The sequence below is a fragment of the Marmota marmota genome, unplaced genomic scaffold (assembly GCF_001458135.2).
Source record: "Marmota marmota marmota unplaced genomic scaffold, marMar, whole genome shotgun sequence".
Taxonomy (NCBI): domain Eukaryota; kingdom Metazoa; phylum Chordata; class Mammalia; order Rodentia; family Sciuridae; genus Marmota; species Marmota marmota.
Window position 1 is genome coordinate 27,318,172 of NW_025999932.1, and position 14,596 is coordinate 27,332,767.

Here is a 14,596-nt window from a genome sequence, read left to right on the forward strand (position 1 = left end):
AACTTAGGTCAGCAATATCCATAGAAACATAATACAAATCTCATCTTAAATGTTGCAATAGTCATCTTAAAAGAAAAAAAAGTAAAAAGAAACTGGACTGGGGTACAGCTAGTGGTAAAGAACTTGCCTGGCATGTGCAAGGCCTAGATTCAGTCCCAGCATGGCTAAATAAATAACTAGAAACAAGCAAAATTAATTATAACAACATTTTACATTATTGATGAGATAGCCTACTTTTTTCATACTGAGCCTTGTGTTTTTTAAAATCTCAGTTCTGAGTGGCCCCATTTCAAACACGATTGCCCACCCTTTGTGGTTAGTGGCTACAATATTAGAGCCGATTTACTTGCAGGACCCCATAATAAAAACCTGCCTTGTGTTTCTTTTGCAGAAGAGGACAAAAGAAAAGTTGGTGCACGTCCTTTCTCTGTGTGGCCAAGAAGTAGGATTAAGCAAAAACCCATCCGTAAGTCCTAGCATACATCACGGTTATTTTGTTATGTATGGTCTTTTGGTTTACTCTATTTTTGCCATTGATCATATAGTTTAAGATTCTATCATGAAAAACAAGGATGATATCCATCATCTACACCAAACCCATGGATTATTCCTCCCCATTTCATGATTTTTAATCTCACTTATTTAGAAACAAGGAAAATATTTATTGGCTCTAATTCCTCTTGGATATAATTTTACTCTGGACACCCATACCTTGCTGTGATGTCATTATTTTACTCATGTACAGTAAAGATGAAAATAATGACAAAACTTAGCATGTTGTAGAAACATTATATTGTTAACATCACAATGCTTAAAAAATAAACATTGCAAAGTTTTTAGTGATTTTTTTTCTCATTAACTTTCACTGAAAAAAAAATGCCATTAGGCTTGTGAGTGACATGACTGAAATATATAAGCAAACTTGTGAAGCTTATAAAATTCAGAAATTTAGATTGTGTACACAAACATATTATATAGTACAAATGTCAGGGTATGATTTCACCAAGAATTTTTATTTCATCTATATCACAGCATCTTTATTATTTATGAAAAAGAAATAGCAAATTAAATGATTTACCAAGTAAGAATTAGGAGAACAATTTCTCTGCAGAGCCATTTTTAAAATCCCATACTCTATCTTAGTACTAATGTTGTTCACAATTAGGTGAAGTGTTAGAGGCTTGTAAGTACTTGCACAAGTACAAATTGATATTTCTTTCCATCTCAAAAGTATCCCATTCATCATCTAAGTGACTTAAGTGGCCTCTGCTTTTTAGATCAGTGGCTTATTGATCCTGTGACATTACTTAGGGCAGAGGGGATGGTGGCAGGGGCAGACAGAGCCTCCTAGCACACAAGGGAGAGAAACAAGAGCATTTTGCCTCTGCAGTGCAGCACAGCCAGTTGGGGCTATTTCTTGCCACTGTGACTGGCACTTCTTCAGGTTCATACTGTCTGCCCCTATGAAAGCCTTTACCAGCTAGAAATATTTACCTGAAGTACTTTACAAATAAGATAAGTTCTTAACTAGGAAAATGAGCCTTCAGCTGAGGAAATCTGAATTCTGTTTCTCCTCTCTCATTGACCAGTTGACTGGCCCTCAGTGCTGTTTATCTCACCTACCCATTTGCAATCCCAGAACAAAATTATGCATCATATACCATTTCCTGAGCATACAGGTTGAATATCCCTTATATATTTTCAATATCCCCCTAAAATGTTTGGGACCAGAAGTATTTCAGGTTTCAGCACTTTGGATTTTGAAATTATTTGCATAGACTTTACGCATTGAGTAACCCTAACCTGAGAATTCAGACTTCATAAAATCTGAAAATTTTGCCAGGCACGATGGTACACACCTGTAATCTCAGCAGTTTGTGAGCCTGAAGCAGAGGATTGCAAGTTCAAAGCCAGCATCAGCTTCAACGAGGCACCAAGCAACTCAGTGAGACCCTGTCTCTAAATAAAATACAAAACAGGGCTAGAGATGTGGTTGAGTGCCCCTGAGTTCAATCCCCAGTACCCCCCCGCCAAAAAAAATGAATATTTTGATCATGTCAACACTCAAAAAGTTTCAGATTCTGGATTTTCAGATTTGGGGTATTCAACAGTATAGTATATATCTTACAACTTAAACACTAGAGGAAAAAAACTACATTTAAAGTCCCTTCGCTCTTTTTTACTCTAAGAATTTAAATACAACTGACATTTTTTCCATAGACTTCCCCATTTTTCAAAGAAGACTGAAACATAATGGTTACATAAAATCACTGTTAATTTTACTTAATTTCAGCCTATGCTCAGTAGATACTGACTAGCAAAACCTTTAGGTTTATTCAAAGTTCATTGTTTCTACAAAGTGCTATTACAATGGCTCAGTAAAAAAGAAACCTAAATGTAGAATTTTAAAACATTAACATATTACAGATTTGTTTAACTCAAAAGGACAGAAATTTAAGTACAAATTATGGGCATGGTATTCATCTTTTCTGCAATTCCAATGAGAAGTACTATACTTTTGGCTTCTATTTCTTATTCCTTACCAGTTCCTGGTTTATCTCTAAAAGGGCTAAAATCTTTGTTCCTATGGTTCATTCTGTAATAAGCTATCATTTATGTGTATTTGACATATACGTGCTTGTGAATGTGTATACTATCTCATTTTAATTAGGTCAGAAACACTGGAAAACAGTCTTAGTGTTCTAGTTTGTGAACACATGCTCAGTTTTCAGTCTCACACACACAGTTAGTGTCCCATCTTTATCCATTAACAGGCAGAAATTCTACTCTTCACCGTTTTCCTGGTGCATGAACTTGCATCTTTGCGAGGAGTTTAATCCAAAGGCACCTGTCCAACATAAATAATAAAAGAACATTCTAAAAATACCCACTTAAGGAATTAGGTGTGTACTGGAAATACAGTGCTATGAAGAGCCAATTACTGTTTTTCATAGCACAAACAACTGAAGGCAGACCAGTTTCTCAGGAGAGGGCTCTTTTGACTCGTAGGTGATTTTTTCCTCGTGTGGGGACTTGGATCTGCTGGAGCATCAGACAAGCCTGGTATCTTCCGAGGACGGCGCCAGGGAACAGGAGAACATGGACGACACAAACAGCGAGCAGCAGTTTAGAGTCTTTAGGGACTTCGATTTCCTAGACGTGGAGCTGGAGGATGGAGAGGTACAGTTACATTCTCTATAAAAATAATCCCCTTCGGAACTTGCCCTTGACTAACAAAACTGTCTTTCTACCTGCTAAATAGAACATTTTTGTAACAAGGTCTTTAGCTGGAAAGCTCTAAACTCTGTTTTGAATCAAGTTATTCAAAGTACAACGGTTTAACTTTGGCAAAAGTTGCCACACCCTTCCTGAGTCCGAAGCACAGCTGCCAAGTCATTTCTAAATGACAAAGATCTGAGTGGTAACGACCACACAGAGACTGTGTGTTTAGAGTCCAAAGGGGATCTTAAAAAAAAAAAAAAAAAAATCACAAAAACACTTCAGTTCTGAGCCTGTTCACTGGCACCTGGGCAAATATGCTAAGCATTTAACTATTTTAAATGTAAAGTTGCTCTGAGTCTCTAATTCCTTACTTCACAACTTGCCTGCCTCAACACGAGAGTCAACACGAGATGAGACGGGAGCCCTCAGGGCTCCAGCATCTCTGTGCGCTATTTGATGAAGTCATTAGAACCTGAAACAAAGCACAGGAGAGCTCTCTGCCCTGATTTAGTTTGGTGGCCAGCATTCCAGACACCTGGAGCAGCTGAATTCAAGCCTCAACAGGCAAATACAGATTCATTTATTTTGAATGCTAATCATGTAATAAGATGCTTTCTGCTATGAATCATTTTTTTGAAAACAGGGTCTGGAGAGAGGAGCAACACCCTTGTCAGCTACCTTCCTTTCCATAGCTCAGAGGCATGTTCCAAATGATAGGCAGTCTTTTGCCCCTTGAGAATAAAAGCTCAGTTCACTTAAGTGAGATTGGTTTGGGTAAAGATACCTGTTACCCAGCCTGGCTCTCCATGTTGCTCAACATTGGCAGCTCTTATTTAACTAAATATAGTCTATTTTCCAAAGGGCTTTAAGCTAGTCTTACAATTAAAATGGAGGTTCAAATTCAAAGTTCATTATATCTGGTGGCAGAGAGGCACCTCCTTACTTAACTACAAACCTGTGAGAAAATCATGCTTTGATTAGCTTCCCTAAAACAATAGGATTACTGTCCAAGCCCCTTATGTCTAGTTGAGGCCAAAGAGCTAATGGCTGTTGTCTTACCTGGGTCATGACCACCTAGATATCTATTCCAGCAGGAGAGCTCCATGTCCTGAGAATAAATGATGGTTTCTCCACTGATTATTTCCCTGAAAAATACATTGAGCAAACCCAGCCCTTAGTAGAAAAGCACTGACTGGGGCGAGAGGTGCAGCTCAGCTATAGAGCACTTGCTTGACATGCCTGAGGTCCTGGTTTTGGGAGGCAAGGGGGTAGCTAAAAGCCCTGATTGCAGTGTAGGCGTCAAGTCTCAGCTTCATTTTCACCTTGAATTGTCTAGAACCAAGAAAAGTACTGTAGAGATTTCTGTTAAATGTTTTCTCTATCATCAATTATGGTTATTAAATGCAGTAAGGATTATTTTTGAAGTCTAAAGCAAAACACAACTGTTTTGAATTCCTTGTCAATGTTTCTGAGCCAGAGCTGAGTGTTCAACTAAGGTCGAAAGATTAGCTCCCTGGTCTGGCAACTGACCTAATGTTTGCGTTTAAGCTAAAATTTAAGCTCAGGCACCTGATTCATTCTGGAAGTTAAACTAGGGAGGGAAAAACCTGACAAAGCAAGAGAAACATCATTTTCCTGTCCCATCCAGAGAAAAATGTTATGCTGAGTGACCTAGCAGTAATGGCATAAAGTGGAGAGATCAGACACAATTTTAGAACAACTAACAAATCTAATTTCTGTCAAAGGAGGGGACTGGGGATGTTGCTCAGTGGTAGAGTGTGTCCTTAGCAGGTATGGAGGCTCAGCTCTGGATTTAATCCTCAGCATCACAAAAATAAATAAGATAGGGAAAAATCAGAGATGCCCATCTCTTCAAAACAAATGTTACATTAATGTTTTCCAGGGACAATAAATAATACTACATGTACCTCCCTTTTGTTCTCTATTATCTCTATTGTCCTAGGCAACAAAAAACAATTACAAAGATCATTTCATCTTTTATGATTAAGATTTTATAAGAAACTCAAGGGACTAAGAGTGCATTTTACCCAAATAAAATAAGCCATTTGAAAGCCAGACACTGTGGTGGGTATCTGTAGTCTCAGCTACTTGGGAGGCTGAGACAGGAAGATTGCTTGAGCCCAAAAGTTCAAGGCCAATTTAGTCAACATAGACCATGTCTCAAAAAGAAAACACTGAGAATGTTTGCTATAATAAGGAGTTTTAACATGCTTACAGAACTGTAGAGTGAATGTGCTTGGACTTCAGAGTCCCCAGCTCCAAGTTAGGATTTCATCTCTGCTGGTGACCTAGCCATGTGACCGTAAACATAGGTATAGTTCTTCCTGGTTTCTACCTGCTCATCTGTCTAATGGGTCTAATAATCCTGCCTGCAGAATTGATGTAAGGCTTAATAAGATAACCTATGTAGAGCCTCTAGGACAGTGCCAGGTACATAATGGTATTCTTAGGGTCAGTCCCTTGTCCCATAATTGGTGAATAATTTTAGAATAACCTGACTGGGGAAAGTTAAACATATTTGGCTTCTCTAGCCAAACAGTTGTCAAAACAAAGATAGATTGTTTTTGTCGTGTCTATTCCTTTTCATTAAATGGTCTCAAGAATTTGCTGGGGTTGTAGCTCAGAGATAGAGCACTTGCCTAGCATATGTGAGGCCCTGGGTTCGATCCCAAACACCACATACAAAACTAAATAAACAAAATTGTATTGTGTCCCTCTACAACTAAATATAATTTTTTAAAAAGGTCTCAGGAATTTGTTGAATAATATCTGTATAAAGGGGTTTTGCCCTTGAACTTTTCTGAACGCTTTAGTTACTGTGTCTTGGCTATTAATTACACACCCACACCAGACAGATCATGATCACAAACACTTTTAGCTTTGTGAGCAGGATCAGGTGAAGCCACCTTTTTTCCCCAGTTGATGACCCTCATTCATTTTCTCATGACATTCAACATTTTCTCACAAATAATTACTTAGGCATTCAAAAAAAAAGTGTTGAGTAGACCAAAATTGTCACTGAAGTGGAAAGCTATTTCAGAAGTGGTACTTATGATTTGTTACCCAGCTGCATGATCCACCACTCACTAGGAGATGTGGAACTTCTGATGTTTAATACTGATTTTTTTCTTTGGGGGTAGCATATATTTATCTTTTTTTAAGCTGTGACTACTGAAGTGTATATTGCTAGTATTATTATTGCTGTTGTGTTAAAACTAAGAAAGTATCTTGAGTATCCTTAATGATCATTTTAAATAGACCTTTTATTTGTTTTTCTGTCCATTCAATCTGCTACCCAGGAACTTCAGGTAAGATGATGCTATTTTTAATTAGATATGCTAGTAGTAGATGTTTTGCATCATTGCAGTCTTATAACAACATAATTGCTTTTTTTTCCTCCCTTTCAGCAAATGTATGCTTATTTGCTTGTTTATTTCTACTTCAGTGTGTGTGATATAAGAGGTATCTTTCTTGGCTGCTCTGTTATAAAGTTATTTTCAAAAACGTAAATATAAGATTTTTTTAAGAAACCTTTATATGCCTAGTACTAGATATTGTATGATTGTATTTTGAGAGAAAGTGAATCTTCAAATATGATTGTGGAAATCCTATAATTTCTGATTAGGCATTTATATAACTGGATGGATTTTGTTGTAAAATTATTCTATTAAAAGTGAAGTGGTGGCTGGGGATATAGCTTAATTAGTACAGTGCTCACATGCACAAGGCCCTGGGTTCAAACCTCAGCACCACACACACAAAAGTGAAGTGGGGTTGGGTGTAGCTCAAGTGGTGAAAAATGTACTTAGTATGCACAAGGCCCTGGATTTTATCTGCAGCCCACAAAAACTATAAAGTAAAATCAACAATCTGCTGCCAACAATATACCATTTATAATTCCAATGAAATGTTTTTGTTTTCCAAGAATTAGAAGCTATCTCTGTATGGTGACTAGATAAATTTTCATCTAAACCAGGGCTCTTCCAAATAAAAAAGGGTGCCAGTAATAATTATGTCCAGACAACAATTATGTGGCATAAACCTGGATCATGTTGGGCATATTGACTTATGATCATTATGTTTATGTCACATCAGATTGTTGCAGAAGCTTCCTGCAACGATAGTTCTTTTTTAACTCTGAGTGTAGCTTCAACCTTGGGTTTAATCTCCAGCATTCAAAAAAGAAAAGAAAAAAAACATTTGACAGGGTTCCAATATGAAAAAGTTATTTCAAAGAATATTATTTCTAACATTTCTAGAATATGTACATGATAATACTTTACTATCCTAGTATAAATACTAAATGGAATATGTTTGATAACTATATGTGAGTTGTCCTTTAGAATAATTAGCTGTCCTCTACATTTTTTCACATATAAGATAATCTGGCATTGTCAATAAAACTGTTTTGACTTCTAAGTTTGTAACATAAAATGCAAATCTGACCTTCCGGGGAGAGAAAGAATTGAGCATGGCTTCCCCGTTAGGGATATCTCTGTGCCATACTGAGCAAACCTGGTTGACTTTTAATCACCATGGACTTTTTGCACATGTTGAGGATTGAACTCAGGACTTTGCACCTTCTAAGCACATATCTACCTCTAAGCTACACCCTATCCCTATCACCATGGACTTCAACTGGGATTAGACTATAACCCTGCTCCATCTCAATTCCTCAACCCCCTCTAGGGAAATAAATTCAATACCTTTGCCTCTAATGGAACTGTCACATCCTCTAGCAATAGATCTTATTCCTGCAAGAAAAGTTTTCCCTCCTCCCCCTCCCTCTTCTCATGCCAGATGGATTCAGGTCTTCCCAGAGCTGCCACCAAGCAGTAGCAGCCATCTATGCCCAGGGTATCTATATTGCTCTGCAGGCTCATAACTGTCTCAGGATAAGTTTGGGAATTGTTCAAAATTGTTGCTTAAGATATCTCATTCAAACCATCATTCATTTGGTATAAGAAAATCAGTTTTGTGAATTTGTATATTTCTCCCAATAATTTTCACATTCTTCTTGAATAGTCTGTTTTTCTTTTTTCCTTTCTTCACACATTGCATTTGCCTTATCTTCCAAATTCTTTTACATATTTTTTTCACTGTAGTGGTTATTTTAAAATCCCAACAAAGCAGTTAGTCTTTGTTAGTCTTTTCCACTAGGAAAAAAAATTATCTGGTGGTGAACAGATAGAGGTTGAGTACCCTTACCAGAAATGCTTGGGAGCAAGAAGTGTTTCCAATTTCAGATTTTTTGAGATTTGGAAATATTTGTACATACATAATAAGGGATCTTGGGGACAGAACCCAAGCATAAATGTGAAATTCATTTGTGTTTCAAACATACCTTATACACATAGCCTAAATGTAATTCTATACACTGTTTTTAGTGGTTTTGTGTCTTGACCATTATACTTTACATGAGGTATCGAAAATTCTACTTGGGGTGTCTTGACAAAAAAGTCTTTGATTTTGAAGCATTTCAGATTTCAAATTAGAGATGCCTGATCTGTACAGATAAAATAGGAGATATAAAACATGAAAAACATTCTAAGTTGGCTTTCTCTTTATGTTTATGATTGTTGTTAGTACTGTTTTGATTATAAAGAGGGATGAATAATGATAATAATTTCCATATCCTATCCAGAATAATGTGCTTAGGATTCTTGCCTTCTACCAAGAATAGCCAAAACAGACTTCGGAAAAGCTAAGCATCTATCTCCTGAGAGGTCTTGAGAATGGCAAACTGTTGGAGCCAGAAACAAGACTCTTAAACTTAGCGTTGCATTTATTCATTTTCCTATGGTTTAATAGTAATTGGCATCTCTCAGATTAGTAAGTTGTCCACTGAGCTCCCATCAGAGGAGGTACCTTATTTCTGTGGACTATTGGGCACTGTTTCAAATTACCAAGAAATGAAAGGATTTGGTGCCAGATTTTATTATAAATTACCCTTTTGCTTAGGTAAAAATTTTCTAGTTTGCAGGCTGGAAAATATTTCTCTTTAAAACAGTTATGTGGCCAACTAAGCCAGTTCTTAGTAAATCAGAATATAAAAGTCGGCCATAATCTTTGGTATTGATGTACAAAATTAACTATTTTCCAGGTTGGGACAATTATTCAGAGATGAGCCTTAAAGTAAAAGATAAACCATTGCTGCTCTAGCCTTTGCATAGTGCATGATCCATCAAACTTTGTCCAGCTCTGAAAGTCCTTAACTCTGCATTTTATCTGTGAGAACCGCTGTGGCAGAACAGGCTGGAATGTTTACCTAATGCTCTTCTACTAAATAACTGAAGGATTCCTGGAATGTGCTGCAAGCATAGCTACTACTTATTTCTCTTTCCAAAAAGAATACTAAACAGGGGCTGGTGGGAGTAGGGAGCACACACCTCTTTTGAAGTTTTTTAATAGTCTCTTTCTTACAGATTTTTGAAAACACAGATCAATTCTAGTGTTTATTGAAATCGACTTAAACACACACACATACACACTACTTAACCTGCTGAAGAAAAGGGTGTGATCACCTCTACCCATGATTTAATATACATTTATATGAAAACAGTCTGCTTTTGTTACTTTTCATGTCAGGTTAAAGTTTCAGTACCAAAGCAGATGAGGGCATGAGAGGTAATGTTTCTAAGCTGTGACTAATTGGATGTGTGAAGGTATGAGTGAAGAAGAATTTTTGCATAAAAACCTGGCTGGTGGTGTGATTTCAGGGTGAGAGTATGGACAATTTCAACTGGGGAGTGCGCAGGCGTTCTCTGGACAGTCTGGACAAGTGTGACATGCAGACCCTGGAAGAACGCCAACTCTCAGGAAGCCCTCCCAGTCTAAATAAAATGAACCATGAGGATTCCGATGAATCATCTGAGGAGGAGGACCTCACAGCCAGCCAGATCCTGGAGCACTCCGATCTAGTGAGTAGCAACTCTCCCTCTGTGGCAACTGGGGAGACTTACTTTTTGTAATTCAAGAGGGTTGTTTCCTCCTGCCCCCGGCCCAGTTTCAGCTAAAGAAACTTTCCAAAGCTGCCAAACTAAATTCTGAACTCTCAAGGAGGTATCTGATTCTAAGTGGACTCTTCTCTGTAGTAGGCAGAAGGAAGCAACTGCTGGGGTGTGTTATGTACCCAGAAAGCCATCCAATCTGAAGGCCTAGATTTTTCCCAAATAATTTTGATGATGGTAATCTTTTTTTTAAAAAAAAATATTCAAATATATAAAGTTTGAGGAAATAAGACAGGCCTTTCAATGAAGTTATCTAACAATACAGGAATTGGTGTTTTAGTGGGATACCCCAGGATGCAGATTAACACTAGATTGCTAGTTAGGTCATGGTGACATAAGGAAATTAGAAAATCAATACCAAACAACTAGAGAGCAATGGTTTATGCTCTTAAGAATAATTAGAGCTTTTAAAGAATGGAAACTTTATATTTTCTTTCCTCTTGTTTTTAAACAGATCATGACCCTCTCCCCCTCTGAAGAGGCCAACCCCATGGAATTGCTCACCACAACCTGTGACTCAACTCCTGCTGACTCTCATTCTTTTATCACCAGAATGGCCAGTTTTGATGCTTCCTTGCCTGATATGAATAACCTGCAGATTTCTGAGGGTTCAAAGGTGAAGAGATTTTGGCAGTTATGATTGTAATTTTCCTTAGGGAAAAAGAAAATAATGACTTCCCAAAGTTCTGAGAATTCCTGTGGGGGGGTGGGGTTGAAAGTGGAAGCACTCTTTCCATCTGATTTTAGTGAAATAATTGAAGCTTATACACCTAAGCCTTTATTTTGAAGTTGTTTTATGCTGAGAAACTTGAGCAAAACTTTCTTATGATTGAAAGAAAGTGGTTCTGAAGTCTTTGTAAAATGGAACATTGAGTGAACACTGTTGATTGAGGGCAAAACAGTACTGTCCATCTCAGATGGCTCTGACTGGGAAACTGCTAATCTTTGTCATGGCTTTTATACAGCAGTATGCTAAGAGATGTGTGGGTGTGTTTGAGGAAATTTTTTCTTATGTAGGAACCAATTATACAATTTGTACATTGATTCAATGCTCCCCTTTTGGCATCCTGTTGGAATTTTTAACATCAATCACACTATTATTTGCCAGATTTGCACAAAACTCTCCTAGCCAGACTCTAAATAGAAATGTTAACTAATGGGTGTGATTTCCTTATTTGGGGTTTTAAAAAAATATATTTGTGTGTAGTTCTATTAAGGTTTATCAAAATTTCCATAAAACTATCACTTGCATGCTGTACCCACATTTATGCCCATCAGTATGGAATCTTATTTCCTTATATTAGAAATAGCAAAATAATCTATTGCTGTGAGGATAGAATAAAGCTTTCTTTATCTAGAGTTTGGTTATGATAATGTAAATTTGAAAAAGAAAACAGAAAAAACTGTAAAAGTATATTCCTTCTGATACCTCTAATGGAAAAATACAGTATTGGCTATTCTATATATTCATAATTACTAAATATTTATAATTAGTAATTACTATATATTCATAATTACTATATATTCATAATTACTATTCATAATTACTAAAAACAGAGCTGAGGCCAAGCGGGGGAAAAAGTATGCTTTAAGAACAATCACCAAAGTGCAATTACTTAAAAATGCTGAAGCTTAACTAAGAATTATTTCTAAGACTGCCACAGTGCAGAGGGACTGTGGTCAGGATTCTTGGAGTTAAGGGTCCTTTTTTGTTTTGTCCAAAAAGGCCCTGAAAGAAAACTCTGTTCTAGGCTAAAATGCCAGAATCCTCAAATTAAGAAATTCAATTTCATTGGGATAAAAACTACAAAATATATAAAGTTAACAGCATTGATATTTGTCCATATTGGTATTCTCATTTTCTGTTTTTCTATTTTGAAGGCTACACAGGCTTCTCATAGATGATTTCTACTGTTTAGGAAGTATTTTCTATCAAGGAAAGATAAGGATAGCTCATTACAAATGAGACTTATTTTCTCATGAGCTGAGTTCCTGTGGTGTTTGATATACCTGTCATGTTAGAAAGAGTAAATAAATACATTTTATAAGAACTCAGTTTCTCCAATAGATGAAATTTATGTGTAGTAATAACCCCAGAGGTCAGCTTCTTTGGATCACCATAGTTTTCAAAAGCAAAAAGAAGCAGGTACAGATAAACCTCTGAAACTCTTGTTTCTCTAATATAGCTTTACATTGTTGTTAATTTCCCTATTAATTCTTCATACTATATACTAAATGGGCAGCCAGGTGTTAACCTGCAATAAAGCTCTGATTCATATACGTTTCTATTTCACCTTGAAAATGACTCAGTGAAACATGTACAAGAATTTTCTTCTGTTCTGATGTATGATCCAGCTGCCTTCCTTCCTGTCAAGAAACAATCAGTTCTCCAGCTGATTGTCCCCTGGCCCAAGTTCAAGCCCCGCTATTTTACCATTTCCTTGTTGTGTCTCTTTCCTGCCTCTCACTGCCACCCACCCTAGAGCCCTTTCAGTTAACTGCTCATTTCACATGTTGTAGTAAGGTGAGAGCAGACAACCTGATCTGCTGTTTTCAAGGGTACTCAAGAGTAAAGCATATATGCAAATGGATTTTAGGCTTTTCCACATTGAAAATTCTCTATCAACCAAGCAGGCTTGGTGAAGGACTTTGGATCACTCATGCACACTGCAGATGTTTCTTGAGCATCTACTGTTCCAGGAGCCAAAGATTCTTAATTCTAGTGTCCACTGGCAAAGGGATTCCATATTGGAGAATTAAGTCTAGATGAACCTACTTCAAAAGGCTGGGATGGCACAATAGGAGGAGTCCTGAATCCAAAGCGACGTTTCTATTCCCAGCTTTAACTCTATTGACCTGACATTAGACAAGCCCATATGGAACATCATTTCCTCATCTGTAAAATGTGGAGGTTGGACCAGGGATCTCTATAGTCTTTTCCAAATTCAGCATTTATATCTTGTAAGCATGGATCAAGTATGAGAATCTACTGAAAGCCCTCTGGGGGCTATTGTGGAAGGGACTGAAAAGAAAGTGAACAAAGAGTACTTCAGAGAATTTCTGAATCCACTTCTATCAATTGACTCTATAACCCCACAGGCTGATGCTGTCCAGGAGGAGGAAGACACCACTGTGCATGAGGATGATCTTTCAAGTTCCATTAATGAGCTGCCCGCGGCTTTCGAATGCAGTGACAGCTTCAGCCTGGATATGACTGAGGGAGAGGAAAAAGGCAACCGAGGTCTGGACCAGTTTACTCTCGCAAGGTAAGGAAGCGCTTGGTGGAAATGAGTAGTCAAGTATATACAGCACAACGTATTACGCTCACAGTAACTTGAGTTCAGTGCTACGCTCACACTGCTGGGGCCTCCTAATGAAGGAGTCCACAGTGACACAGAACTTAGTGAGCTCTTACCAAGGTGGAATCATCCAACCCCAGTGCAAGGCCTTATGCAGAACAAAGAAAGGACACCTGCATAAGAACTTATAAAGCCAGAAAGCAACATGGAAAGATGAAGAAAGGCCTGGAGACATGGTCCAAGCCTTATAAGCTTTGAAGATAAGCAAAATTTGGCAAGGCTTGGGAATGAGTTCTTTCCATTCTGAGTTAAAAGACAAGAACAGGGGGATCTTTATATGCTAAATAGCAACGCTTCTTCAAGAAGGTGTCTTTCAGCCTAGTGGCTGATATCTCTGAAACTAATGAGATATATGAATAGGAAAAAAATGAAGAGGAATTAATAAAACACAATAGTTTAGATAAAATCAGCATTTAGGGGAAATCACGGATAATAATGGTATAGATTTGCTTCAGGATAAGAAAATCAAGACCCTAGAATTACTCAGAGTTGAAAGTGAGAACTAAGTAGGGCCTTCTGTCATGGTGAGCAATATTTGACCATCAAAGGAAAAGGTTGAGGTCATATCTGGAGAATTTACTTTTCACTTTTTTTCCCTATCTCTCTTCCTTCCTGGTGCTCTTACTCTGCATTTCTCTACATTTTCTCTCTTCCCCAATCCTTGTATTCTCAGCTTTATGTATTCATTAATACTCTATTTCCATAATGGAAAACTAAAAGCATCAAAATTTATATTATAATTTTTCATAATTAAAACATGAAGAATGAAAGCACCAAAGCATAAGCCTGAATGCATACTTTGTCAGAGGCACAGCACCTGGAAAGTGAGACACTTGCTGAGAGCTAAAAGAGGTACCCTGTCTGTATACAGCAATCAGAAATATGGGAATCCTAGAAATTGTAGAGGTGAAAATTCTATACCCTAGAATCAGAAAAGGATCTTAGAGATCTCTCATGGCAGCCAGGATCTCCCAGAGTACCCTC

General features: G+C 37.4%; 2 protein-coding genes across 15 annotated transcripts in view; one reads left to right on the forward strand and one right to left on the reverse strand.

The window, feature by feature from the left end:
- Positions 1 to 14,596, forward strand: part of Fry (FRY microtubule binding protein) — a 376,400-nt gene that overhangs the window by 334,800 nt on the left and 27,004 nt on the right. For 8 of the 10 annotated variants that reach the window (XM_048800797.1, XM_048800790.1, XM_048800793.1 and 5 more), the window contains 6 exons: positions 392 to 466; positions 3,010 to 3,180; positions 6,543 to 6,551; positions 9,963 to 10,163; positions 10,708 to 10,869; positions 13,353 to 13,519. In XM_048800797.1, coding sequence (XP_048656754.1) covers positions 392 to 466; positions 3,010 to 3,180; positions 6,543 to 6,551; positions 9,963 to 10,163; positions 10,708 to 10,869; positions 13,353 to 13,519 — 785 coding nt within the window. The remainder of the gene's footprint in view (positions 1 to 391; positions 467 to 3,009; positions 3,181 to 6,542; positions 6,552 to 9,962; positions 10,164 to 10,707; positions 10,870 to 13,352; positions 13,520 to 14,596) is intronic. The other 2 variants (XM_048800791.1, XM_015484195.2) reach the window with 1 other exon arrangement.
- Zar1l (zygote arrest 1 like) overlaps positions 1 to 14,596 on the reverse strand; it is a 65,806-nt gene that overhangs the window by 8,521 nt on the left and 42,689 nt on the right. The window contains exons 4-7 of one of the 5 annotated variants that reach the window (XR_007346740.1): positions 4,282 to 4,367; positions 2,976 to 3,165; positions 2,795 to 2,848; positions 1,860 to 1,959 (exon numbers count right to left, since the gene is read on the reverse strand). The exons of 1 other annotated variant lie outside the window; for it this stretch is intronic. Coding sequence is in view for 2 of the 4 variants with exons in the window: in XM_015484192.2 (XP_015339678.1) it covers positions 4,305 to 4,367 (63 nt within the window). In the remaining 2 variants the exon portion in view is untranslated. Of the gene's footprint in view, positions 1 to 1,859; positions 1,960 to 2,257; positions 3,166 to 4,281; positions 4,368 to 14,596 lie in introns of those variants that run through there. 3 more of the 5 variants (XM_015484192.2, XM_015484194.2, XR_007346742.1) reach the window with 3 other exon arrangements.